The sequence below is a fragment of the Aptenodytes forsteri genome, unplaced genomic scaffold, assembly GCF_000699145.1.
Source record: "Aptenodytes forsteri isolate BGI_AS27 unplaced genomic scaffold, ASM69914v1 Scaffold357, whole genome shotgun sequence".
NCBI classification, from domain to species: domain Eukaryota; kingdom Metazoa; phylum Chordata; class Aves; order Sphenisciformes; family Spheniscidae; genus Aptenodytes; species Aptenodytes forsteri.
This window is the reverse complement of record NW_008795671.1, coordinates 1,289,650-1,317,515: the sequence shown is the minus strand read 5'-3', so window position 1 is coordinate 1,317,515 and position 27,866 is coordinate 1,289,650. Positions and strand designations below refer to the sequence as shown.

Below are 27,866 nucleotides of genomic sequence, written 5' to 3'. Positions count from 1 at the left end.
TTCTCACCACAGTTGGCCAGCATCAACCAATGTCTATAATGTAAGCACTTACCTTTGACTACATCCAAGTAAACAAGAGGCTCAGATATGCAGAAATTTGAAGTCCTTTGTGGGCAGATTTCAACTCATTCACACTTATTAGCTAGTCAGCCTTTGGCCTACGTACGATCCAGCAAAAACAAATTTTATCTTCTGTTTTTGTACTTGTTCAGTCTCTTCTACTTCACTGTCTGTGCTTCTTTAGCATTAGCTGTGGCATGGCAATGATAGGGGTATTTCCCAAAAGACCTCTCACTTTATAATTTTCTGTATGTACACCAGCTGCAGTTCTCCAGCTTGCTCCATCTCTTCACTGCAGCTCTTCAGTGAACCCTGCCTGCACCAAATGAGGCTAAGCCTTGCTGTGACCACTTGCTGTAGTCTTTTGGCATCTGTAAGGACAGTGGACTGTGCAACCATCACTGGATTTCAGCACACGTAACACGTGGTTAAGACTCCACCTTTTTTTTTCCTTGTGAGTTCATGAAAAAAGTTCAGCTGATTTCAGTGATAAATCATGCTTGTGTGGCCAAACTCCTTCTTGAAAGTTAAGGACTGCTGAATCTAGTGAAATGTTGACAATAAATTCTGCTGGGTTGAGCAAAAATCCTGCCAGAGAGTAAGCGAATTTGCTAAAGCTTAAATAGAACATTTGGTGGTGGGTTTTGGCGCTTGCAGCCCCTGGCTGTTTGTGAGCAAAGCACTTAGCAACAAATATCAAGCTTTGGCAGAAAAAGTATTTCATTAAATGATCTGGAGTATTTTCCAGACTCAGATTAAAGGGAAAGACAACATAAAAATATGATTTGGAAATGGTCAAAGGAAAACTGCATTAAATGTTTTTGATAGTTCAAGTAGTAGTTGTTTATCCCTCTTGAAATAGACACTGCACTTGTTAAACAAAAGCAGCCATCATTAAATAAATACCACAAAGATGCTTTCTTTCCAAGCAAGTTCCTCTGTGGAACAGGCAGGTTGTTTTGCTGCGTTTGTCAAATGTTGAGGCAGGTCACCAGGATGGGGGAAAAAAAAAAAAAAAAATGAGAAGATCAAGAAAATCCTAATAATTACTCTTCAGAGAAACCTTCATAATTGCCAGGTAGGGACTAATATTGCTCAAGCTATATAGCAGGTAAGAAGTAGAAATCCAGCACCATCTTGTCCTTTCAGTCTTCCACTGTCATGCGTTTGCAGACATACTGTTGAAATGCCAGACAGTTTAGGAGTGACTTAGGGCCATTCTCATTGAACACGCAGCCTGTGTAAAAAACTAGTTTTCATTCATGCCTCCAACAAAGTTCAAGGATTCAGCAAGCCCATCTGATAGAAGGCAAAAAAACCAAGCAGAATGTTTTTAAATGTTCATAAAATCACATGAAAATTCCCCAGCCCACAACTCTGCTAAAAATAATACTGCAAAGCTTTTTCTTGTTCAGCTTCTGGAGCCTACGCTCAGATTAACCCAGTTGTATTTCATGATCTCTTACTGTTCTTATAATATTATTCTCAGAAGAGGTCCTTCACGTATCAAATAACACAGGCCAAAGAGAGGAAACATTACAGGATATAAGCAACATTTAAGGTAAGCAAAGGGAGCTGGTGGGAGTGGGAGGGACTCTAACTCTACCAAAAATCATGGTTCCCTTTAGGCAACTTTGAAAATACCAGGGTGACCATATATAACAATATTTGTAACACTTTTGTAAATACAATTAAGAACAATGAAATCACCAAAGGGAAAACCAAAAATCCTCAAAGAAATATTTAACGATGATGGTCATTTTTATATACATAGGTTTGTGTGTGTATATGTTTGTGTGTGCATATGTACATATGCAAGCACGCTTCTATAAATACACACTGTCAAACATGGGGCTAATTGTTAGATAAATATTAACACTATGAATCATTGCAATTCCACCTGTACAAGGCACTAACATCTCTGACTCATTACTTACCCGGGGCAGCTGGTAAGGGAATTTTCAGTCTTCTGCTTCTGAGATCCTTTCCAAAGATGCCATCCTTAGACTCACTGTGAGTTGCTGAAGCCACATCTTTCCATATCTCTGCACTCTTCAAAGCGATAGTTCAGCTTCCTAGGCCATGGTTACACGACCTACTTGTAAATCTACTTTGGCTTCAGAAATACAGGTGTATGGGGGAAAGGTAAGGGGGTTTCATTACTCATTAAAACTGGTTGCTGCATTTGGCAGACGTCTGACTGCCAACCTGTTGTTTAGGTTATGGCCGTGCTGCTACTGCCCATTTGTAGACTGAGTTGGGGATTACCTACAAATGGAATGGATAACGACTACCAAGGTGCTCCCTGATCTGGTTTTGCAAAATAAGCAGCTAACTGGTTTGCAATGCACCATTCAGGTGATGAAAGGGTAAAACGCAGTAGGAACAGGCTCAACGCCCAAAGACTCTAGCGCATTTATATTTGTTTACTTTGGATTTCAGTTTGGCACCACATCCTAAGCTTGTATAACTGCAACAGGGAAGTAATGACATGCACCGACACTGTTTTATATTTTCAGATGAGAAAGAAATTAGTGTACAACTCTCTGCCTTCTCTGTGCAGAGCCAGGGTTGTCTTTCCCCAGCTTCATCCGTGCTGTGCTACATTGCTGCTAGACAATCTCTATCTCCGAGGGCTGGCAAGAGAACAAGAATCTCATTTTGCAAAAGCTGGTTCCACCATGGCTCAAAAGAGAGACTTTTCAGAATTTATTGTGACAAATGAACACAAAATAGACAAAATGTATAGTGCCTTCAGGTCCTTCCCTAGCCTGAACTGGAGTGAGGACTTCCTTGTATGTGAGTGCTTTTACCATAAAACTACTGCCTATACTTGTGCTCACGTGCGTGAGTATATGTGACAAGACTGGATCCAATACAAGGTAAGAATTTTGCTGAAATTGACGTATTTCCACAAAAAACTTCAGCTTTGGGGAAAGGTGACATTTTCCAGTGAAAAACCATTTAACACCCAAAGCCTTCTTCAGCCGCTCTAATCTCAGCTCCTACCTTATCACATGGACCAAAATCTTCAGAGGCAGATTCCTTCCCACATGTGTGTAACTGCGCTGTACAAACAGCACAACCAAAGAAGTTCAAACAGCACAAAAGGAAGTTACCTTCTGCATTGCACTCTGGCAGGCCATCAAACCCCAACAGCAAGTTGCCCTCATCATCATACTCTCCATAGGTGCCTGGAGGACAGGCTGGGGGTATCACATGGACCAAAATCTTCAGAGGCAGATTCCTTCCCACATGTGTGTAACTGCGCTGTACAAACAGCACAACCAAAGAAGTTCAAACAGCACAAAAGGAAGTTACCTTCTGCATTGCACTCTGGCAGGCCATCAAACCCCAACAGCAAGTTGCCCTCATCATCATACTCTCCATAGGTGCCTGGAGGACAGGTTGGGGGTGGTTTCTGAGTGGGTGGTTCAGTGGTGGTTGGTTCAGGAGTGGTGGTGGTAGTTGTAGCAACAGTTGTTGTAGTGGTTGTAGTAGTTGTTGTTGTAGTTGTTGGGGGTATTGTTGTAGTAGTAGTTGAGGGAGTGGTTGTTTTCTTAATCATTTCAAGACCAATCAGAGGTTTCCCTCCAAGGCTTATTATTGGTTTATCTTGTGCATTCGCTACAGGTTTACTAAATCTGCCATGTCCAAACAAGGGTAATCCATCAGGACTCACCATTGGGGCACCCTTTTCATCTAGGAGAGAGACAAAACCAAAAAAATCTCACCATTAATCCATTTCAGGCTTATAGCGTGGTATTTATCAAGAGTAGATACCACAAGAACACTGAGAGTGTGATTACAGCCCCCTGTAACTAAGCTGACAGAGAAGAAGGTTGTTATCTAGGAAAGAGCCATGGCTAACAAAGCTGGAAAATGGTTCAGAAGAACCTCAGATAAACCACAGTGGTGTTCACTTTTATCAGCTATTTGATAAACACTTCTTGGGAAGACTGCAGGGAGGTTTCACTTCAGAATCACAACGTGCAGACAGTGCCTGTATTTAATCTGTCAGTCGCGTAGCTGTTGATGAAAGGTATGAAGAATCCATATTCTGCTTCCTAATGTCAAACATGTGCAAGGAAAAACTGGGATGAGCTGGTGAGAGGCTGCCACTACAGATAAACTTTTGTGCCAAATTCTGGATACTGCAAATATTCATAGTAACCAGTTTAATAGCAGGCACTAAATTTGCATTCAAGAGATCTATACAGGTGGACTGATATGCAAACAGCAGTGTTTTCACAGATCACACACAGGGTTTTTTACTATTTGTGGTCAGTTTCAGAAGAAAAAATAAAATAATCACGTACATATGGCTGGTAGAGTGCCAGTGGTGGGGAATTATTATTTCTATGTACACAAAGATATAAAACAAACATCAATCCTTATTCTGGCTCAGTTCTGCAGTGCTTTCTAATGCTGATACAAGTGAGATGGACTTGGGTGATTCTTGCTGCCTCATACTCTGGAGCCCCACAGGATGCCCCAAAACCTCCCCAGGTCCTGCAATGTGCTGACTACCTGAGGGAGACCTGTGGTACAAGCAACTCCAAATGGCTTGCACGGGATCTGGGGATGCCTGAAGCATTCAACAGCTCAAAGACTTGTACCATGTGCACAAAAACTGTAGATTTTTTTCTGTAAGAAAGAAGCTGTCACTTACCAACAATTGTACGTCCATCACCTCCTAATTTCACTCGGAGAGGGTTGCCTTGGGAATCTTGGAGGTATTTTCCTTCAACATTTAACACTAGCCCTCGGTCAAGATCTACAATCTAAAAGCAATAGATGGACTCAAGTTTAGCTAACATAAGAGGAGGTGAAATGAAATTTCACAGCAACAGAAATCCTGGGGAAATTCAGATGCGAAGTGTGATGTTCAGGAATAGCTACAACACCCACAGACTTTTAAAAGTGAGTCACTGATTGTATAGTAATCACTGAAAAATCACTGCTGAAGAAAGCAAATACCCAGGAGCTGGGCTCCAGAGTTGCACAACAACCATATTCATATCGCCTACTGTAGCTCTCACGTGTAAAGGAGCAACTCCCTTGATTTTCTTGGGCTGCGCAACTCCTAAGGTGGATTCCTGTAATACTGATTTGAGTATGACCCTGAGACCTTTTGAAGACAGGATTTAAAAGTATGTCTACTAATCAAAAAAAAAAAGAAAAATTAAACTAGTTAATTTAGATTGAAATGGTAGTGAAAACAAAGTAGCTAAGATTTTAATTGGGGTAGGAGACTGAAGAAAAGCCTCTGTCTCATAAAACAAATCTGTCTGAGAGCTTGGATTGAATTCAAGAGGTAACTGCAATTAAAATCCAGTCCTAGTTGCTATTTCAATCCAAAATAGCTGACCTGTATGCTGTTTTAACCTGAGGTAACAGACACTGAGCCACAGAACACAAAAATGCAAAAGGTGTTAAGTGCTGGGAGGAAACGGAGAAGAGGATGTAAGCAGCAGTTCCAGGTTGGCAAGACAGACTTACATTTGGTGCTGGGGAAAAGACTGTAGAAGGAGGGACAGTAGATCATGAGATCAGTCTCTGAAGCCCTCCAGGCCCCAGACGTTGACATAGATCCTCTTGCTTTACAAGGTGTTCGTCCTGCTTGCAGCAAAGCCCTCCTCTCACGGGGTAGAGAGAGACAGCCCACAGCCTCCCAAGGACCTTTCTAGCCCACTTTCTGGAGTCTATTTAAAGGGCTTTGGGCATGCTTTTCAAAATGCCTCCCTTGAATGTGACACACCTGATGCACCTTTTTATGCTCCTCTAATGCAAACGGTAAGATTGGAGTGGCCGTAAAACAAATGTCTTATGTGTCATGCCGTGTGTGAGCAGCTCTACTGACGCCAGGGAGGCTGGTCACAGTCTCCTCCTGCTCAGCACTTGGGCAAACACGCAGGAAACACCAGTTCCTTCCCTGCATTAGCTGGTTATAAACTCACTGGAAAGGATTTTAAAAGACAAGATCTGGGCATGTAGGCACCTAGTGGGGCTTTCCTATCAATGGTATCTGAGCTCTTCTGAAAATACCGCTGGAAACATGTCTGTACAAATGGCAAAATGCTTAAAAAGATACCTACGTATGTGCATTTAAAGCATTGTGACACTTACGGAGTAACTTTACGTTTCGATACCCTTGCTGATGAGCTTCTCCCTAGAGCGTGAGTCTGGGAGAAGCATTGCTGAACATGTCTTTCACACCAGCTATCCCGGGCAGTCCCCACTCACACTGCACAGCAGACAAGCCCTGAGTCACTGGGGAGCCTAAGTCCCATTGACTTTGAGGAAAAAATGTTTCACTAAATTTATGGGAGTAATGCTATAGTTGAAAATTCAAGCCATCAGGCTTTAAATCAGACATTTAAAATGTTCAAATAATGAAGTGCAGAATTTGTCATTAGATTTCAATGGAACAGTGGAAACTAGATCACTAAGTAAAGCCTCACTTTACAGCTTCGCTGACTGAGGGCGCTGTTCTCCTTTCTTTTCTTAATGAAAATGTACGTACAATAAAAGGCCAAAGCATCTTGAATTTGGAGAGAAGGTCACCCTACCCACTTTGTTCCTTGAGGGCCATTGATTACTCTCTGTCCACTTGGTTTTCCATTATTACCAGGTATTATTTTTCCATTTCCATTTCCATTTTTCGTTGTAAGATTAGGTCTGCCATTGTAACCTGAAACAGAGAAGAAAACACACTATTCTGAAAAAAGCTGTGCAACCTACAAAACACATTTTAAAATGCAAAGAAATGCATTTTCTGACCAATCTGGACATAAACGAGAGCAGAAAGAGCCCTCACCACACTCGGTAAACCAGGCATTTAATTTCCGCTTCGAGCAACTGTTGTGACACTGTCAGATCCCCGCAGCTGACACAAGCATCCGAAATGGTTTCTTCTGAAGAGGTTAAACACTCATGTTTTGTTTCTACCATGTTTATTTCGTCTCTTTATTCCCTCCTGTTTTTTTAAGAAAGCAGGGCAACATTTCTAGATGGCACTACAACCATTAAAATGTTTGTGATCTTTGTAAACATTTGAGGAGTGAGGTGAGGGAAGAAACCATTATTAAACACAACCACTTGTTCAATCCTATCCTTATACAAAGCTGTAGTGATGAACTGCAAGGAGAGGGGATGGGAATTACCTCCTTTTTTTTTTTAACCTGTAAAAGGAAGGACTCTCCTTCTCTAGCTGAAGAAACACTGCTACACAGAGGCACACTCAGCTCAGAAGTGGAGAAGCAGTGGCACTGAGCTGCAGGCGCCCCAACTCAGAAAGGGCAGCAATTTTCACATCCTAGCTCAGAGACTTGCCTCCAGAAAAATATATATGAAAATATATACATATATTAACTGGAAAAAAAAAATGTATTAACTGAACACTCCTCGGCTATTAACTTCCCAATTGCATGGGTAGCAGTAAGCTGGTATACAACCTCCACAGAGAAATCTGTTATTCTTTCATGCCATGCATCTCATCCGCTGTGGTATTATTTAAGGTCCACTCCCATCTTAAAGCTCTGCAAGCTGGTGGACCTCTACAGAACACTGAGTCTGACTAAAGCATAGCAAATACAACAGCCCAGCTGCATGGTCCTCACTGTATAACAGTGAGGCCACATTAAACAAAACATTGTTATCTACATATAGCATAGAAGGTATTTACTAAAACAGTCAGGTCACCCAACACTATTTTGGATGTCCATGCATTGGAGGGAAAAAATGTATTTCTACCTAGCAAAGTCACGGAGACTGTCTGGGATTCTCCATAGGTGACATGGGGAATCAATAGATGACACACCTTGACGTGTAGTGGACCCTTTGTTCCACTACCCAGGATCAGCAGATATTCTGCCAGAAAGCAAGCCTCTAACATTTGGGGTAAATCACAGCCATAAAGGTATTAGAGGGCCTGACTGTGATGTGAGCAGTCCTCAACAGGAATGTGCAACCCTGAGCTGTCACTTAGAAAAAAGAGGAAAACGGCTTAAAAATTAATTAAAGAAAACATAGAATGCCAGCACAGCATGAGGAAACACCTTACTGCCTAGGCTTGGGCAAGGTAGCACTATATGATCTACAAAAGCCTTTTAATAATCCATATGATGAGCAATATACCTGAGAGGTTGTCATATTCTGAGTACAAATGTGCTTTCAATGAGTATTCAGTGAAGTCATTGCTCAATAAGGAACATAGCCCTTTTTCCAGTTTAGTACCTAACTCCATCATCTCCTCTGTGGATCATGGGATCCTGTGCAGATCAGACCACTGGACCAAACGTCTGGGGCACCGCATTACACCGATTAGGCAATGTCCTCAAGAACTGGGCTCCCTGAGAACCACCAAAATAAAAAGTAATACATTATACTAAATAACTGAACCTACATTCTGATGGAGGACTTTTCATCTAACTGCTGATCTTAGGAAAAACGCAATTCAGTGAGATTACTACAACAAAGAGAAGATACCTTGTCTATAAGGAGGTCTAACAAATTGCCGTTGGGAAAGGCTCCGTAGCCTGGAGTTCAATAGTCGCTGGCGAGGGGACAAAGTGGAAGAAGAAACCGTTGGAGAAACAGTGTGTGTGGTGGTAGATGCAGAAGAACGTGGCCAGACAAAGCTTGGTTTAGATGGGGTATGCTTGTTAAAGGACTGAGTAATCCGTGACATTATGGCAGAGCTTCCTGGTGATTCGGGAGAAGATATTTTTAATGTTGGAGTTTTCTCCTTCTCTTCCTCTTCAGAGCTTACTTTGTGAGGTAGGAGAGTGTCCATAGATTTCCTTTTATTGCTAGTAGTGTCATCATATGTGTTTTTGTTACCTCTAGAAACAGAAGGGGACCATTTTGCCGGCAAAGATGTGGGCTTCTCTTCCATTTCTTTCTGATCATACTCACTGTAATAATCTTCCTCTTCATTAGAAACTGACTGACGAGATTTAGATGAAGAGGAGGAATGAACTTTTCGAGGAAGTTCAGCTTTGGACATTTTTGAGGGCAACAGGCCATATTTTTTTTCTGTTTGGGACACTGTTCTTGTAGCGACCCTTGAGCGAGTAGGTAATGAAGGACGAGCTTTTCTCGAAGAAGTGGATGACAACCTTGGATTATACTGGTTGTCTTTTGCTGTATCACTGGCAGAACTGGAGTCTAGCTGAGCAAGTTTCGGTTTGTAGGAAGGTATCTGAGAACCTGGCTGCTGTTGCTTTGATAAAGATGAACTTGAGCTTGCCTGAGAGAAAGATGCAGGTAATCCCCTAGAAGAGGACACCTCTTTCGGAAACACAGAGCGGCTGCTTGCTCTGTCACTGCCTTCTGCTACATCCTCATCATCATCTTCCTGCACTTCTTCGTTACTCTGGGATGAGACGTGAGACGGGAGGCGCCGGCCCCTTGAATGCAGTAAGGAAGGACTGGTTTGCGCCCTCTGTGGAGCCTCTGAGTGGGAGGTCTTCTCCAATGGAAGATGAGAGGGGAACATCTTTTTAGGCAAAGATACACTTGGTTGTGATCGAGCAAGCATTTCTTTTACCTCTCGACTGTCCTGCTCTTCAGGCTTATGTTTGGAAAGAGAAGACTGCAAAAGAGAATGCTTTTCTGGAGCAGCCACTCGACTTTGTTGTTCTTCTGAGTCAGAGCGGGGTGACTTTTCACCGTGTGTCTCTCTGAGGTGAGAATCAGAATCGACCTGAGGATTTTTTCTCTTGGAATAGATTGCTGAAGAAGACTGCCTGGAAGAGGGTACAGGAGGAAATAAGGGGTTTGCATCTTGTGAGTCCTCCCTATAACTCCTGTCAACATCCTTGGCACTGGTGGAGGAGCGAGAGTGAGGTGAAGTGTGACCAGAAACAGCAGACCTCGATGAGACTGCCACCGCAGCTAATTTCGAATCCTTCCACGTGCGAGAACTGGAGCCTGACGGAAGCCTTGTTTGCTGTGACCTAGAACTGGGCTGTCCTGCTCTGTCCTCTGCTTCTTCACTGTCAAACTCATTATGGCTATCACGAGCACGGGAATCTGCTGATTTGGAAGAGGGTTGATGTGAACGACCTAGAGAGCCAGACCTACTGGGATGGCTTGGGACAACCTCATGAGAGACAGCAGACTGCCGATTTGATGGCAAAGCCAGGCTACTAGGCTCTGAAGTTTTAGAAGACACTTTCACCAGCATGGGGTCTGGCTTTACTTTCACATTACCCGCAAGATCATTATTTTTGGCGGGCAGAGGATGGGAAGAGGTTTTAGAAGGCACATTAGTGTTGCTTTGCCTCAGTTGCTTTGTTTCAATATCTGTGTGTTTAGGAACAGATGAGGCAGAAGAGTGTTGTGCTGATGATGGTAACAGTGCTGGTGGCTCACGTTTCTCTGTGCTTGTCTGCTGTGACACCTCTGATGTGTGGGTTCGAACCGAGGTCCTCCTTGAGGCAAGGACAGGGTGGACTGTCCGACTAGGGGACAAGGGTCTAACATTCCTCCTCTGATCCTGGGCTTTTGGTGGCATCGTTGGAACTTCTTGGGATGAATCGCGATCATCTGTCACCTCAGTGGATTGGAGATCAGGTTCCAGCTCTCCTGTCTTTCTAGAAGGTAACTGAGATTTACTTAGGACCCCTCGAGTCAAGATTTTATTTTTGTATTCAGAAAGAAGACTCTTTTTATCACTAACATTAGGTGAACGAACAGATGACTGCTTAGAGGAAAGCGATGGCTGGACTTTTGAAGAAACAGAAGTTTGAGAAGGAGATGAGCCAGCATTCCCAGTTTTTTTAGCCTCTGAATTATCTTCAAGATTTGTTTGTTGCTGAGCAACTGGATCCTCATGAGCAGCTGGGGGGAAAAAAAAAAAAGTGTTTATTCACGACAATAGAAGCACAAAAAACTGACCAAGAGAAGAAACCAGCCAGGTAGCAAGAACAAAACAACTTATGAGAATATGAGACAATAATTATTTCTGTATTAACCAGTCCATGGAGTCTGGCTGAGTAAGTTTTGGTTTGTAGAAAGGTACCTATGTGGAATTGTTGTAGCTTGGGTAAAACTTAGAGCAATTAAAATCAAATATCTAAAGGCAGGGACTGCAATATCCTATCAGTGGAACCGAATCTTCAGCAGAGCTTAGTCATGTTGATGGCATGGTGCTGCATTATCCCATCTGAGGCTGTGGCCCACATTTTTAGTTAACTCAGCAAATCCTCCCTCCCCACAACAGCATCTTTTTGGCAAGAAGCAAACACAAGCAGTAGTATTTGAGTAAGCCACTCTAACTGACTTTCAAGAGCAGGAGTTGTCAGGAATAGTCAACCAAAGACCCAAAGCATTGTATTCTTTGGCCTTTGGATTAAAAGAGCACATAGTTTTCATGCAGGAAAGAGAGTATGGTATGCATTTATTATATTAATTTATTATATATTTATTTATTATATGCATATATTATATTATATTATATATGTTAAAATGTCCATAAAATGTCCTTTTACATGCTGCAGAGTGACAACCGCTTATCTACAAGCATCTCCTTGGACTATATAGTGATGAAAAGAGCTAACAGAAACAGTATTAAGGAAGTAAAATCCCACGGGTTAGATGGAGTGCAGAGGAAGCTAAGTCAGTAAGAATTAACATAACTGGGACCAAGGCAAGAATGGGTGGACTACGCAATCGGTGTATGGCTTGGTGCTCACCTGCTGGGATGGCGACACTGAAGGCTTTAGACTGAGGACCTGGTCCCCTCCTGTTTGCTGCACGAATTTTGAAAATATAGCGCTCCCCAGCCTGCAGACCATCTATTATGGCTGATGTTGTAGCTCCAGAGTAGGTGATGGACTTTGCTCCAAATGGCTTGAGAGCCGGGGCGTATGAAAGAATGTATTCTGAAATGATTTGGCAGACGGTTGGAAGGAGGAAACTGAAAACAGTCCTGTTTCCAGCGGACAGACTGTATGGGTAGGATGAATTAGAACGTGCATTACTAAAATTAATACACTAGCAATGCACGCCAAGTCAACAGCTGGAGTATAAAGTACAAAGACATGAGAGAGATATATACACATATATATGTAGGTAAGCTGAACATTTGTTCATCTTAACAGACAAAACCAAATCACGTCAATGACCTAATGACTGAGACAGAATATGTTAGCTATACCTTTGTAAAAATACGTAAGCAACAATGCCCATCAGAGTGAAGTGTCACCAAGAGGAGCCAGATGACAGCCACGCATACTTCCAGAGAAGGTGTGGGGACATAAGAAAGTTACAGCACCAACTACTGTGCGGTTTGGTGTGCTGCACCGGGAGACCTTTTTTTGTTTCTGGACACCAACTAATAAAGGGAAAAAAATGAGTCCTCTGAAAAAGTTATCTGCCCTAAATCAGAAATAACAGAGGAAACCTACAAAGATAAAATGCACTGGAGGCAGAAAACATGTACGAACATTGCCAGGAGAATACACACTGTCCTACTACTTGTGGAAGTCTAGTCTGAAAGACTGTGCTAATGTTAGGCAGTGCGGATTGCTACAATCAGAATACCCGTGTTGTTACAGCTGACGAACCACAAGCAGATTTTAGACTTCCCAAGAGAAAGAGAAATTTTGAACTTACTGATTAGCTACCAAGATATTTGCAATCAACAACACATGATCCAGAGAATATTCTTCCAAAATATAACTTGCTCACAATGGTGGACAACACACAATTATGATGCTGACTGTAGCTATGTCCACAGCAAATAAGCATGTTAAAAAATTTTCTTTCCCACAGAAATTATTTGGAAGAAGAACAAAATGGTGTATTCACATAATTATCGTTCAAGACATCAGTATTAAAATCAGGTGACATTATTCATTACTATTAATTACTTTTGTATACTACATTTCCAACAGAGCCTTGACACAGCTATAATTGCTCTGTACTTTAAGACACTAGTCATGCAAAAGCAGCTCTGCCAGTCCACTGTGGTGAAACTCTACCAGCTCCAAAGGCCGTATACTCATTCCTCAGCAGTGCTGGAGCCTGAGGGTCATCCCCATGAAAACACCAAAGCACTTACTTTAATCTTGGAAACAATATTACTGCAGTCAAGTATAAGTGTTTCCAGCTGAGTCTTTGCTTTAGAGGGGTTTTAGCTGTAATCTACAGGCCAGTAGGTAAAATTTATGCCTGGATGATTGAGGTTCTTACTCAGAAAAGACACTTCTACCAGGAAATAACAGCACTGCATATTGCCAAATGGTAGCAACAGCACGCCTGTCCAACAAAATCAAAATCTGAGCGCTTAACTATAGCCAGGGCCAGACACCACTGCAGACAGAGCAAAGCAAGGTCTTGTTGCCACTTAAGAAACTCACCCTGCTCTCACCTTTCGGTTTAGGATTACTGTGGTACCTGTGCTCTGTATTAGCTTTCTGTATTGAGAGCAAATTCACCCCTATAGGAATAATTGTAGACACGAAGAGGAGTCTTCCCGTTACACTCCCAAGCAGTGCAGGTAAGATCTCAGCCATGTGCAGGCTTCCCTTTCTTTTCGATCCTCTGTAAGAGGCATGGGTATCAGACCAAAACAGGGTTTTGAAACTAAATTCCAAGGGCTGCCAGTTTTCTCTCTCTACACAGATAAACACAATAATACTTGAGGAGTCACAGTGCCATGATGGGAAAACTCTAGAACATAACACCACCTTTAAAACCAGGAAACTTAATTTTTTCTGAAAACGAGCCCATATTCATTGTGTTAAGAAATAAACCATGTCGTCAAAATCAAGAAAAAAAAATCATCAATATTCTATATGCAAATGCATTTAATGCTCAGTTGAAAAAAAAAAAAACCAATGTATTAGAAGGCATGATAAGCTTTGGATTGGTTTTTTGTTTTGTTTTAAGATACTTAAGATACAGAGTTGCTTTAATTGCAGAGGCACTGGTGTAACTTCTGGTAACTCTCAGATGGCTACTGAAGGGCATTTTCCCCCATTACTTTAATATGTGGTATAAATATATAAAAAGGACAGGGTTGAAAAACAAAAGGACCAAAAAGCAAAAATTCCTGATTACCATGTGCTATCAAAACGACTATGAAGTGCTAATTCAGTGATTTCATTTAGCTAGTATAAATATAATTTTTGTAATTTATTTAGTTTAAAAATAAGACCTCTCCTGTAACACTTCATACTCAAGAAAGACAGTGATATACTAGACACGTATAAACGTTCAGCCCTTGAATATCAGGTATCTTTAAAATGATTGCCTTGGATGAATCATCTAAAGATCAGCAGACAAAAATGGACAAAGGGCTACAGACTGCTCAAAATTAGGAGCAGATTTGAAATTTCAGATAATGTCCCTGCATAACCCTACTTTAAGAAATAATCATTCTTGGACACAATTGCAGCTCCATTGAAGTAACTGGCAAGACTCCTACTGACTTCAAAGAGGAAGGAATTCCACCACTGCCCTGAAGAATACATAAAGTAGGTCTTGTATGCAGACACAGTACACTTCCCTCCAGGCCAAAGGTTTTTTAAATCCTGAGATGCTACAGTCCTGATAAGGCACCTCCAGAAACTTGTGTAACTCGAGAACACAATCCCGTCAACCACTGGAGAAGGGGAGCGGCCAAAAAATCAGCCTGTTCATTTTCAGAGGGAAAAAGGCAAAAAAAAAAATCCCAGAAAGCTTTTTTTTTTAACCCCTATGCAAGTAAATAGCCACTGATAAATTAGCTTTATGACCATGTACAATAACACTATAGTACACAAGGATTATGCATGTTATCTGTTGAGATCACTATTTGCGTTTGCTTCTTAAGCTGAGGCTTTCCTTCCACGATAAACTAGAAATAAAACACAACATAAACCCAACTCACTTTCTTGGCAACTACCCAACTTTTCCTTCTTCACCTAACTGTTACAAATCCTTTGGGAAACTTCCTTCTTGAGCTCCATTTCGACCTGCTTATTAAAGGAAGAAGAGGTAAGCTTGCACGCATGACACGCCGGGAAGCTCTGTGACATCCCAGGCACGTGGTGACGATGGCTTCCCAGCAGCGGTGCGGAGACGCTGGGCTGGAAACAAGAAAATCTTGCTTGGGTATAAGCCATTAACAAGTGAAAAAATCCTGGCACAGTCAGCAGTTCCAGCTTGCTGCGGAGCGGCAGTCTGGCTTCGAGAAGACCAGCTCCTTGAGGGGGTTAAAAACCAACGGTGATGACTTACCTTTGACTTTTCCCTCACTCTCTGGGAGAGCATCCCAGGATGCTGCTACAGAGGTTGGTTTCCCCTTTAGTGGCCAAACATCCAAATTTTCAGGTGCGCTGGCAGGAGCTGTGAAACAGCCATACACAGAAGAGGCAAGTAAGAAAAGTTGACCTACACAGCATACACCTTTTGCTCCTTCTCATAGCAGAAATTCCTATACGGCCATTTCAAAGATAAATGTGAAGCGCACACATGGCTCAGGTCCATGCGTGCCTGTATTACATCTCTGTATCAGACTCCTGTCATGAAATTTTATTCCACACTTTTAGGAACAGGCTGACTGCATGAGACTGCTACTGTCACTTAGCTGGAACGATGTGGTAATTTGGTTGTTATGGACCATCTCCCTGTACCAAAGGGGCCCCACGGCTTCTCCGTGGTGGAGGCAGGATTTAAATTTGCTGCCCACAGAGAGGGACGGCAGCCAGGCTGCTCCTCCCAAAGGAAGGGGCACACCCAGCTGCAGGGGTCCAAGCTGCGGACCTGTCCCCCAGAAATACCCAAACCACCTCTCCCTGTTCTCATCATGCCACAAGAGCAGTCCCGGTGTGCTCTCCAGGGCACTGCTGCAGAGACGCAGGCAGCAGGACTGAGGCTTTTCCCGTGTTCCCAACCCTCTGCTGCCCCAGGCAACCACTTATTCTGGCTTTCCCTCAAGTCAGCCCTATTTCACAGCTTAAACCCTAAGACATGCATCACCCCAAGGACCTTTTGAATGCATACCTGCCTCCGGGGTCCGTTGGTAAACAGACACACTCCATTTGCCTTCCTTTTCTCCCTCCAAGATTTGGACGGCAAACTCGTACATGGTGTCTGGCAGCAGATTCTCCACCAGCACCCGCCGGTTGGACACCTGCTTGTAATCCCACCTTGCTGATTCCCCCTTTTCCCGATAGCGAACACTGTATTGCCTGGGATTAGAAACACACAAAAATAAAAATTCACCTGTCAAAACTTGCATTAGCAGAATCAGAGAGAGACAGGGCTGCTTTCCCCTCGGCTAGCCTGCTGGGGCTTACTGGGGAAACTACCAAAATGCAAAGTACCACCACCACCAGCACCAAGAGACAGCATCTTTTAAGCATCTGCCTTCCTCTAACGGAGTCTGACTGCCTTTGCTCCAAGGGATGGACTGCTCTTTCCAGCTCCTTACTCAAACCACCTCCTGCCCCAGGGGGAAGCCACAGGGCTTTCCGAACCAAGTCAGGCATCCCAGGGGGCTCTACACCACCGTCCCGCTGCCCCACGGCCGCGAGCATGGCCGGACAGCTGAGAGCCCCTCGCTCCCAGAGCAGTGCTGGTGGCTCGGTTCCCATGCGTCTGCCCAGATAACCACTTCCACAACGAAACTGAGAACATCTAAAATTACCACTTCTGCTGTGCCACTCGCGGCGTTTCAGCCCCAGGTTGCACAGCCCTTTGCTGTTCCCAGGCTGAGCAACACAATCCAGTGCTTTCAGACCTTTGGTAGTTTCCAGCCCGTTTCTCTGTTTATTTTGGTCTCCAACTGCTGTGGCATGCTTCTGCGAGCCAAGCTCTCCCACTCACGGGAGACCCCGACCTGCTCAGCCTCAGCTGCACCGGGTTTCTGGAGGGTCAGCAGATGCAGGGGGCACTGAGGGGCGTCTTTCCCGTTGCAGAGCGATGCTTCCTTCACCTACAGTATGGTCATCTTGAAGCTGTAGTCTGTTCTGACAATCCAACTCAACATCTTGCCTCCGCCTCTCTGCAGTCTGCGCCCTGTCCTGTGCCCCATCCCTACCCCTTCTTTCCCCATGCATGCATGGGGATTTGTCGACCATGGTGATATACCAGCATTTGAATACCAAAAATATCCCTGGTTGGTACTGACAACATTCAGAAGGGATCTAAACCCCTGTAGTCCAGTACTTAGACCTCTAAATACTAGAGATCAGGGCGCAGGGAGGCAAGGAGAGTACATCACCCCACATCCACCCATGTCAGGTTTCTAACAGCTTCTCCGAAGCATCCCCTACCAGCCACTGCCACAAGTAGGGATATGCAAATTCCTACACCCTAAACTAAATTATTCCCAAAACCAACTGTAATTAAATAAATGAAAAAGCAATCAGTATTGCGCTGGCAGCAGTTCACCTTCAGTATGCATTCAGAAAAGAAAACACAGGGCTAACTACCTATTTGCTGCAACCTTCTGTTTTTCATACAGTGGGTCTGTCCAAGCAACAAGCACAGACTGAGAGGACATAACTCGAACAGTTATGTCTTGTGCCACCTCCACCTCTTCCTCTTCTGAAATGGCAAAACAAAACAGCATATCAATAACAATACTGGAGTTCTCATAAAAAACAGTAACTGTCTTCAACTGATGTTACAATAGACACACAGCACAGATGAGTAAGAAATACAGCGGTAGCGGAAAACCAAGTACATTGATGACTGATGGTACCCCATGGAAACATCATTTCTTCTGTTAGTTGTCTGCTTACAAGACCAGAGTACTAATACATTCTACAGTCCTTCAATATTCTATCAGTCCCCAAACTGTTACTTACAGAAAATATCTTATTAACATACTGACATTCATCGTCTCTGGCAAATTCACTGCTAGAGCTGCCTGGAGAGCAGATATTTTGCTTTTTTAAAAATTGAGGTTTTAAAATTTTGTTTCATTTTGAAGGGCAATAAAACCAGGGACTGTCAAAAATTCTTCACAAGGGAGAATTCCTGCATATTTTACATTTTTGAGTGCTTCCAACAGGTTGTTTGAATTCAGCTTCTCAATTTTTTATGGTATATAAGGCAAAAATTTTAAAAAAAGAAAAAAAAAATCATTGAAGTGGGCTGTTTTGACATACCAGAACATCTTTTGCAAATAATTTACAAAACTTTAAAATTAAATGAAACAAATTTGATTTTTTTGAGGTTTTTAATTTTGATGAGGCTCCTTTTTCTATCTGTCCATCAGAGTTTTTCCACTGTAGTCTACCTACTGCCCCATGAAAGATTTATTACTCTTTCTATTAGTGTCAGGGTGACCATTCCCAACTCTTCCAGAGGCACAGAATGCACAAGGTGCAACTTTCCAACCCAAGTTTTACAGAGAGTAACATTGGAAAAATATTGATGTCTCGGGGAAGGAAAGGGGACAGTAAACTCTGGAGTACAATTTCATTCTCTAGGGAGCTTACTCATGTATGACTGAAGTCCAGGAAAAGATTGCCCTTCTCTTCAGCGGGTGGTACATTACCCGGAAACCCAGCACTGCCCCCACAGAAGGCAGGCAGCAGGGAAGCACATTTTGCTTCTTCCAGTCAGATTTTTAATGCAGACAATTCCAGGTTTTCCAAGCCAAACAGCTACTACAGAATAGTGGCTGAGAAGACCCATCTACTACTCACAAGTGGCTTAGGGGACCTATTCACAAAGTTTTGCAATGGGAGCACCTGAAGAGAGAAAGTGAGCATGAGAAGTGGATGGCATCACCTCCCCAGAAAAGGTGTGAGGTGGGATTTCAATGCACCATGGTTCCCAGTTCTGACAAAGGAGTTCTCCATCACCATCAAAATATCCGAAACGCTCTGCCACCCCCAGGGCATTCTCATCGCAATGCAACAGGGTGAGAAAGCGGCGCTGGCAGGGAGATGACTCAGAATCTCGCTCATCCTTTTTAGCCTTGGCAGCGGTATGTAACGCCTTCTTTCCAAAAGAAAGTGAAAACTTTTGCTGACCGGGTTTAGGCTTCTGGGAATCAACCCTTCAGAAAAGGGGATGGAATCTGACAAGAAGGCATACCATTGTGGAGGCCCTGGCTTTGATGTAATCAAGTCTTCTCATGTGGTTATGGCAGTGCATAACGTTTGCCAATAGCTAGAGAGGAGGAGATTAAAAAAAACCAAAAACCCCAACAACAGAAACCCAACCAACCATGTTGCAGAGTTGTATCATTTTATTAACCCTGCTTGAATTAGAGAAGCAATCAGAGCATCAAGCTCTTTAACGCACAGAGAAAAATCTAGCAGCTCCAGCACCAAAAGACTTGCAGTCTAAAAATCACAAAGCTATCTCATTGTGTTCAAATGTCTCCATGAATTGACAGCAGATGTGAAAGAAACATACCTGTGACTTTTCTTTTAGTTAAAGATGACCTATAGACAGGTTGGCTCCGTCCTTGGGAGCTCCTTGATGGCAGTGAAACCACATGAACTGACTCAGAGGCTGTACATGCAGGGAAAAAACAGAGGCTTTCCTGTAAGCTTTTTCATTGAAAAAAAATTTTAGTCTTTTCAGGCAGAACTCTGTTTTATTCTTTTCTGAGATACAAAAGGAGAAGCTTACTTGAAAGTTAATTTATTTAGAGTCACAGCATTTATGTCAGAGGGTTCAATATACATGCAGTAAGAACAGTAAAGTTGGTATTTTAGAAGCAGAAAAGCAAATTATTAACATGAAAAGACCATTACAAGAGTCCTATATTCTAGGATTGAGTTCTTCTCCCAATAATTTGATTATTTAAACAACACTTGTTCTCCATCTTTAAAAAAACATAGTATAAAAGCAATGAAAACAAGAAGTAGATGCTCCAAACCATTTTACACAGTATTTCTCATCAAGATTAAGTTCATTACTGAACTCCCACTAAGTCTGTGACAAGACTTCCATTGGCTTCTGTACTGCCTGGACAGGCTCTCAACCTGCAGAGCAGTGGTACGTGCTGAGCATCAAACAAACAGGAGAGCATCTCCCACACGTACAAGTTTTGACCCTGTCACCTCGGCACACATGCCAGAGTGTCCCCTGCGCAAGCAGTGCATAGAAAGATGAAAAAGTGAATACTAGAAAAGGGATGAGAAATAAGTATGAGATTCCTGTTAGGAAAAGGAGGAATAACTGATAAAGGTGACTGAGGAGTTCCCTCTCTTTGGAGAAACGGAGATAAAGATGTGCGTTTAATACAAAACCCACAAAGCAGAAGAGGAAATTTACATTGCAAAGCCAGGAATTTTGGCAGCCACGTGTGATTTTGGAATCATTACCCATTTTGTAACCCAAGACCAGACTATCCGTGGGACAGGCTTCCAGCCTACAGGAGAGATTTTGAGAGAAAGAAGCCTAACCTCCAGCAAACACACCCGAACAGCACAGGAGCAAAGTAAGACTCGTGAGTGCAGACCGCAGACCTAGCGCCCGCTTGGGCGAGAGGAGCTCAGGCAGCAGGACAGAGACAGCTCAGCCACGACACAGGCAAGTGACACAAATAGTGCAAAGGGAAATGCTCAGCCTCTGGGGAAATAAAACTGTTGCAAACCCCATTGATACTGTTAGATGGGAAACCCTTTAAATCAAGGGGAGGTGATCTAGGGCACGAGTGCAAACCATCACAGCACGGCAGGGCAGGGAGCACAGAAGAGGCCAACCTGACTGTCTCAGGAGCCCTTAGTGATCAGGACCTCATGAAGGAACTGGAGAGAACATGGACACATGAGTGTAACACTCTAGTACGGAGCCCATGAAACAGTTTTAATGGTAAGCATGGATACATGTAATTAAAGCATTAATTTTTTTCTCCACTGGCCTGAAATAATGTAGGGACACAAAGTGTAAGAGGACAAGAAACAATGGATTTCAGAGCGGCCCCACCGCATGCAAGGAGAATCTGAGCTATGGCTCTTCTCCCCAGCCCTTCCCTCTGCTATTAATATGAGCAACTCACGCATGGTGTCTCTTTAACACAGCATCAAGTTCTGCTACGCTTTCTACCCTGCTCATCGTATTTTTCTGTTAAGAACATGTTACAGAATGCAACTATAGTGAGCATTTTTATTTATAGGAAGAAGTCATTTTGATGGCTACAACAACATGCGATCTGTGATCACCTAGCAGCCACAGGGGATTACAGAAGTGTGCTAGCTCAGCTAAATGCTATCAGGGAAATCTGACTCACCTAGTTTTCTCGCTTCCTGGTTTTGTCGCTCTTGCAGCAGCGGAGCATAGCTCATCCTTCGGCTGCTCTCTCCATACCCACGGAGGTAACCTTGGGATCTGCTGCGTGGACCCCTGAAGCTTGCTCCATAAGGTGGCTTCCACCGAAAAGATAACTTGCCGTCTGGAGACTGGGTACGCACTCTCAGAGGTTTGTTTGGCACATCCTTCTCTTTAAAAAATAAGCAAACACACACAAACACAAACCCCATCACAGTTATTATGAAGCACGTGACATGTATAGCAGCCCACATATGTCTGTTACAAGCACATCTGTTAAATAACATCAGACTAAAGGGCATAATTTTATCATTTTTTAATTTTGCTATAAAACCCAACTGCAGTAACAACAAGTTTTCCAAGCGGGATGTACAATACTCAATAGTGTCTTTTCCCAGGCTCTTCAGACAGACTCATGCAAGACACCGAAAGTGAAAACATATCGTAATACAAGGACTCCTGCCAGAAACTGGGGATGTCTTGTAGCTTTCCTGTTTAATCTTTTCCTTTTTTTTTTTTTTTAAATCCCCTTTCCCTAGTTTAGGCACACCAGTACATTATTTTTTTGGCAAGTGCTAAAGGTCAGTGTAAAATGAAGCACGGAACCGTTTCACTATTTTTAAACTTTCTTTTAGAAAGCAATCCACATTAAAAGCAGGTTCTCTTCTCCTAAACCCATCACTAATGGTTCTGCTCTCCGACATCCTCATATTTAACAGGTCTGTTCTGCACATGCTTCAACTCTTGACTTCCCAAACTCCCATTATACGATCCCTTGAGCATCCAGCACTGTAACAGGTACCTTATGCAAGTCGTTTATTTTTACATTTGCTGGCAAGTCGACAGTGTTCTTTTAAGAAGTGACACTGATGCAAGGATTACTCAAGCAACCAGTTTGGTTGCCCTGAACAGCATCTCCAGTTTTTGTGGCATTCTCCATTGCGTATGACCTGCACCATGCTACTGCGCAGGCTGCAAGCAGAGCAGACAGCAGGAAGAAAGGTGCTGGCAGCACCAGCCACGACTGAGATCTCCCACACTTGTAGCGATTTTTGCCTCTCATCTTTTACATTTCGCACTCAAAGCAGGTCTCTCTCAGTCTCTTCTAGCAATGCCATTCCACCAAGCACAAGGTTGCGTGAACCTGCCAGCACAGAGGTTACACACTGTATTCAAACCCTCTCACTCGCTGGCTAAGCCAGTCTTTGCAATCACAGCAAGGTCAAGAGAACAGGAGACTGGGACCGCAACAGCTGCCAGAGACCTAGACAGACAATGAAAGACAAGGCACCAAAGTACCCCCTGTCAGAGCAATAGTGAGATCCTCTTTCCAGCACCAGTGCAGGAGCTCATATTTATTCATGACAGCACTTAAACATGTTACTTTAAGTATGTATTGATGTCTGCATGTCCCTATATACACCGAAAGCAGTTCCTTTTCCAATATTTCTGCTCAGTGACACCTTCTATAACCAAACTGCTCACAGGTCTGGATCTGCTGACAAGGTTGCATCTTCTTACACACTCCCAACAAACGTTCTTCTATTAAATTACCCTTTGGAAGGGATCATAGCAACTCTCAAAGCTGTTTGCACAGCTTGTCTTGAAATCCCTGTGAGAAATGCAAGGTTTCAGTGCTGATGAGGTGTATAACATATGTAGAGAACTGCACACTCCCAGTGAACTCTGCTTTTCTACTGAAACACTGGGCAGCAGCTCAGCATGGTAAACCTTGCCTTTTTATTTTGCCTACAGAGAGATGGATCATCAGTTTAAACACATGGACTTTGGCAGCTTCTCTCTTCTGGCTGCTCCTCACCACCCCAGCAAAATGAAGCAGCTACAAACCCAGATTAATCAGCCAATTAAGCTGTTTTTACAGATACTTTGTGTTGCCAGAGCAGCGTATACTAGCTGGATCACAGCAGTGGATCTGGTCCTGAGTGTTTCACAAGCAATAAATGCTTTTTGCTATACAATAAATATGGTTGCTTTCATGAGGATCCCTGACCACTTTTCAAGGAACGTTCTCAGTCACACACTCTATTAAAAAATCCACCTGCTCCCACACAGTTTCTTTTTCTTGCTCTCCTGAGCAGTTGCTCAACACAGATTTCAAAAGCCCATTAGTAACTGATCATGTAGGCACACCACACGGCCTTCATTCACAGCACCACCATGGAGAACTGAAAGAGGGCAAAATCCAAGTTGGAAGGGACCCCGGAGGACTCTTCTCAACCTCCTGCTCAAAGACAATCTCCAACAATGCGTGAGGCCAGCTCTGGTTTTCCCCAGCTCAGTCTTCAAAACCTCCCAGGATGGAGACGGCACAGCCTCCCTGTGGACCTGCTCCAGTGCTGCACCAGCTGCCTAGGGTGAAAGCTTTTATCATAGAATCATAGAATCGTTTAGATTGGAAAAGACCTTTAAAATCATCAAGTCCAACTGTCAACCTAGCACTGCCAAGTCCACCACTAAACCATGTCCATGAGCACCACATCTACATGTCTTTTAAATACCTCCAGGGATGGCCACTTAATCACTTCCCTGGGCAGCCTGTTCCAATGCTTGATAACCCTTTCGGTGAAGAAATTTTTCCTAATATCCAGTCTAAACCTTCCCTGGCACAACTTGAGGCCATTTCCTCTTGTCCTATCGCTTGTTACTTGGGAGAAGAGACCGACCCCCACCTCGCTACAACCTCCTTTCAGGTAGTTGTAGAGAGCGATGAGGTCTCCCCTCAGCCTCCTTTTCTCCAGGCTAAACAACCCCAGTTCCCTCAGCCGCTCCTCAGAAGACTTGTTCTCCAGACCCTTCACCAGCTTCGTTGCCCTTCTCTGGACACGCTCCAGCACCTCAACATCCTTCTTGTAGTGAGGGGCCCAAAACTGAACACAGTATTCGAGGTGCGGCCTCATCAGTGCCGAGTACAGGGGGACGATCACTTCCCTAGTCCTGCTGGCCACACTATTTCTGATACATTTTCCTAATGTTCAACCCAAACCTCCCAAACAGCAACTTGTGGCTGCTGCCCAGCATTACAGCGTTACACATGGCTTGCCACCACCAAGAAGCGGCTTCCTTGCAGCCCCAATCAAGTAGCAGTTGGCTGCTGTGGGATGTCGCTCTATCCTCCTGTTTGTCAGACTGAGCCAGACCTGCTCCTGCAGCCTCTCCTTGTAGCCCACATGCTGTAGGTAGCCACCACCTCCCTAGATCTCAACATCTCTCCTGAGCAGCCCAGCCCTGGCCAGAGGGGAGTAACACCTCCCCTTGACCAGCCACGCTCTCCCGGGTGCCCGCGGCTTGCCAGGCTGCAGCGCCAGCACACCGTTCGGGTTTCCTCTCGGTGGCCCTGTATGCCACGGAGCACTGAGAGCCTGCTGGCCCGGGGTGGCTGGGAGGGACACTGCAGCCCATCAGCTCTGCTCCCTCAGTCAAAGCCACAGCTTCCAACTGGAATTAAAATAGAGAGTTGTAAGGGACAAAGGATACAAAAGGAAACAGCTCAGCCGGAGAGCCATATGGAAAGTATTCAATTTAAAACAAATGTGGCTTTACGCAAAGAGAAGTTTATCGACCCTAATGCTGAATGCAGGGGATCAGCTGAGATTTTAAGACCAGGGCTTTCTAAGGCTTCGATTACTTTCCTCACGGTAGCACCACACTTTACTGCCCATTGTTCTCATTTCACTAGTTAGCTGCAGTTTCTATTTATCTTTCCTTGTCACAGTTTGACCAGCAGGAATCTGAAGACATCCAGGATGGAGCTATCAGAAAATGGTTTAAATGGTTTTGCTGGTAACTGCTAATCCATCAAAACCAGTATTTTTGTGTGAAGTCTGTGCCAGGCTTGACAAGAAAGGGATTTCTCATTAAAAACAAAGAGCAGCAGAAGGAGCTTGCCCACCCCGCTGCCCACAGCCCGGGAGCCATCAGCCTGGTCTGGGATAAGGCTGAAGGCCCTAACCTCAGCCACACAGAGGAAGAAGGTGAAGCTGGGCTCACGCCACCTCCTACGAGCACCTGCAGAGCTGCTGTCCTGCTGGGCTCAGCCGCACCGCAGGGCCAGCGCTCCCCAGTCAGGACATTTCCCACTCCTTAAGTCCCCCATGGGACAGCAAGTCACTGTCTCCTGCTGCCACAGGCCCTGCACCTGAGCACTCTCCTGCCCTGGTCTCCTCCTCTTGTCTTGGCTCCAGGAAATAGTCTGGATTTCCATGGGGAGAATAACTGTGGGACTGTGGAGGTTGAGCAACAAGAAAAGCTCACTGTGTCCTAAGGACCAGAGTTTGGTCCTGCTGGCCAGGCTCATTCATCTTCAAAAAAACCCCAAAAAACCAAACAAAAACATTGTCCTAAACGAGCTACACTCATCAGGGAAGGGGTGGGAGGAGGAAGAAAAAAATCCCATGCATCGTTTAAGTCATTCAGTTCCCAAAGTAGCCCCTTCCTGTGGGGACACTGAACTGCCCAGGAACAATAGTCTTGAACAGTTCACAGCTAACGAAAAAAGAATTAGAAGATGCTGTCACCACAGGTCAAGCACTACGAGGACACATCCCATCACCCTCCTCATCACTAGAATCCCATTCACTGCCCATCTAGGTGCTGGATGTGAACCTGGAGATGGCAAGATCTGAACCTGCTCAAGGGACTATGCAGCGGATTTTTTGCCATGCTGGGCTAAAGAAAGCAAAACCTCTTGAAAAATGAAGGCATCATTTCAATCCTAGACCAAGGGAGACAAGAAAGGTCCAAGGAAAGGGGTGTGGAGAGGAGGAGTTGAAACAGGGGAGATGGAAGTCAGTGAAAGAACTACTAAAATAATATTAAAGGTGACACGGAAATAGAAACACACATGGAAATCTGATGCAGACAGGGAAGAAACGTAGTGCTGAGACTGAGAAAAGGCTAAAAGTGAAGTAGCGTGGGTGGAAATGAGACAGAGCTGTAGCCACTGGATGCTGAGCTTCATCCACCTTCAACAGGACCTTGCACAAATCCTCCAGCCTCCTCCAAACAGATTAATGTGACAATAAAAATTGCCTCACTTAAGCACAAACATCCACTAGGTATACAAGTACACCAATCTCAGCAACAGTGGTGTGGAGATCTGTAAATAAAACCTCATCCTCTCCAGAGGGAGAAAAGACACATCAGACCGTATCTGGGAGTTCGCACTCTCAGCAATGGAGGAAGTGGTAGATTTACCAACAGGAGGACCAAGCACAAACCAAAACCCCAGTATCTTGCTCACTACCTGGCATAACACATCCCCGCATCACAGGATGCGGGGGATACATTGCACTGCTGCTCACTCCAGCATCAATACCACAGTTCCATCCAGGCCAGCTGAGTCCAACCCAGATAAATGGGCATCCAGAAATGGCCCAGGACATTGTTCACTTTTAGGGCCCCTGAGCAGTGGGGAACATTTCCACCACTTCCCTAGGCTGCAGTCTGATCCTGCCAGGCACCTCTCCCTACCTTTTGCAACGGTCTAAATTGGGGCAGGTTGCCTGAATCCCCAGCGGAAGATGACCCTAACGGGTCCCAAGACAAGATTTTGGATCAGTGCAAAAGCTGCACAGCTGACAGCTACTACAGTGCCTGTGGTTTCTCCTATCAGAGACAGCAGATATGACCTTTATGAAAGCGTACAGGACTGCAGCTCTCTGTTCCCCATTTAACACCTACTCTGGCACACCAGGAACTCAACTGGATTTCAGCAACCTCTGGATGAGGTCCCAAATCAGTAGCAATGAAAAAGCTAAGACTTCAGATGTATTCACTCCCAACCCCTTTTTTCTTAATAAATTTTGGGAACAGCTACCAAGTGCTTGATGGAACTGAAGGCTGATTCTTCCCCATCTCCCCACTATTTGCCCCTGTAAATATCACTAAGATTTTTTTCACTTTTGGTTCCAAAACTGATTTAACAGTTTTCTGGACCTCTGCTCTGGCCAAACTAAATCAACTGGTAAACATCTTCAGACCTCATCTAAAGAGCTACCTGCAATTAAAATCAAATCAAATCCTTTTCTATGTTCTGGAAAATGAGAAAGAGTCACTCCCTTGTGCTCTCTTCAGTGCAGAAATCCAACATTACCTACAGCTGCAGGAATTTGTGTATAGTATCTTGGCCCCAAAAATGCAGGGCTGATTAAAGCATCGATATTGACTTTTCACAGTTGAAACATCCACTAGTATTGCCAAAGTTTCTGTGCGTGTCAGGACTGTGGGAGAACATTTTGCAAATGATGTAAGCCCAGAGCATGGGGTCTAAGCTGAGGGTAAAACATCCTCTAAACAACCACACAAGGAGGCAGCTTGCACTTGCCAAATCACACAGATTCTTCAGAGGGCCTCATCAATTATCTAGCAAAGGAAAACACAAAATAGCTCCAGAAGAAAAGGGAAGTACTGACCCCTAGTAATCAATCTACAACTGGGTAAAAATATCCCAAGCAACTCAAACCTATTAAGATGTAAGTGCAAAAAAGTAGTTGAAATATGAGGTCACAAAATATCAGGCACTTCAATTTACCACCAAAAGTCTAGGTACA

General features: G+C 43.9%; 1 protein-coding gene across 1 annotated transcript in view; it reads right to left on the bottom strand.

Moving 5' to 3' along the window:
• FNDC1 (fibronectin type III domain containing 1) overlaps nt 1-22,237 on the bottom strand; it is a 48,646-nt gene extending 26,409 nt beyond the window's left edge. Inside the window, exons 1-11 of the mRNA XM_019472910.1 lie at nt 22,180-22,237; nt 21,260-21,469; nt 19,435-19,533; nt 17,493-17,607; nt 16,060-16,247; nt 15,295-15,402; nt 11,763-11,951; nt 8,551-10,908; nt 6,633-6,754; nt 4,733-4,844; nt 3,382-3,762 (exon numbers count right to left, since the gene is read on the bottom strand). Of these exons, the coding sequence (XP_019328455.1) occupies nt 3,382-3,762; nt 4,733-4,844; nt 6,633-6,754; nt 8,551-10,908; nt 11,763-11,951; nt 15,295-15,402; nt 16,060-16,247; nt 17,493-17,607; nt 19,435-19,533; nt 21,260-21,469; nt 22,180-22,237 (3,940 nt within the window). The remainder of the gene's footprint in view (nt 1-3,381; nt 3,763-4,732; nt 4,845-6,632; nt 6,755-8,550; nt 10,909-11,762; nt 11,952-15,294; nt 15,403-16,059; nt 16,248-17,492; nt 17,608-19,434; nt 19,534-21,259; nt 21,470-22,179) is intronic.
• Between the last annotated feature and the right edge of the window lie 5,629 nt (nt 22,238-27,866).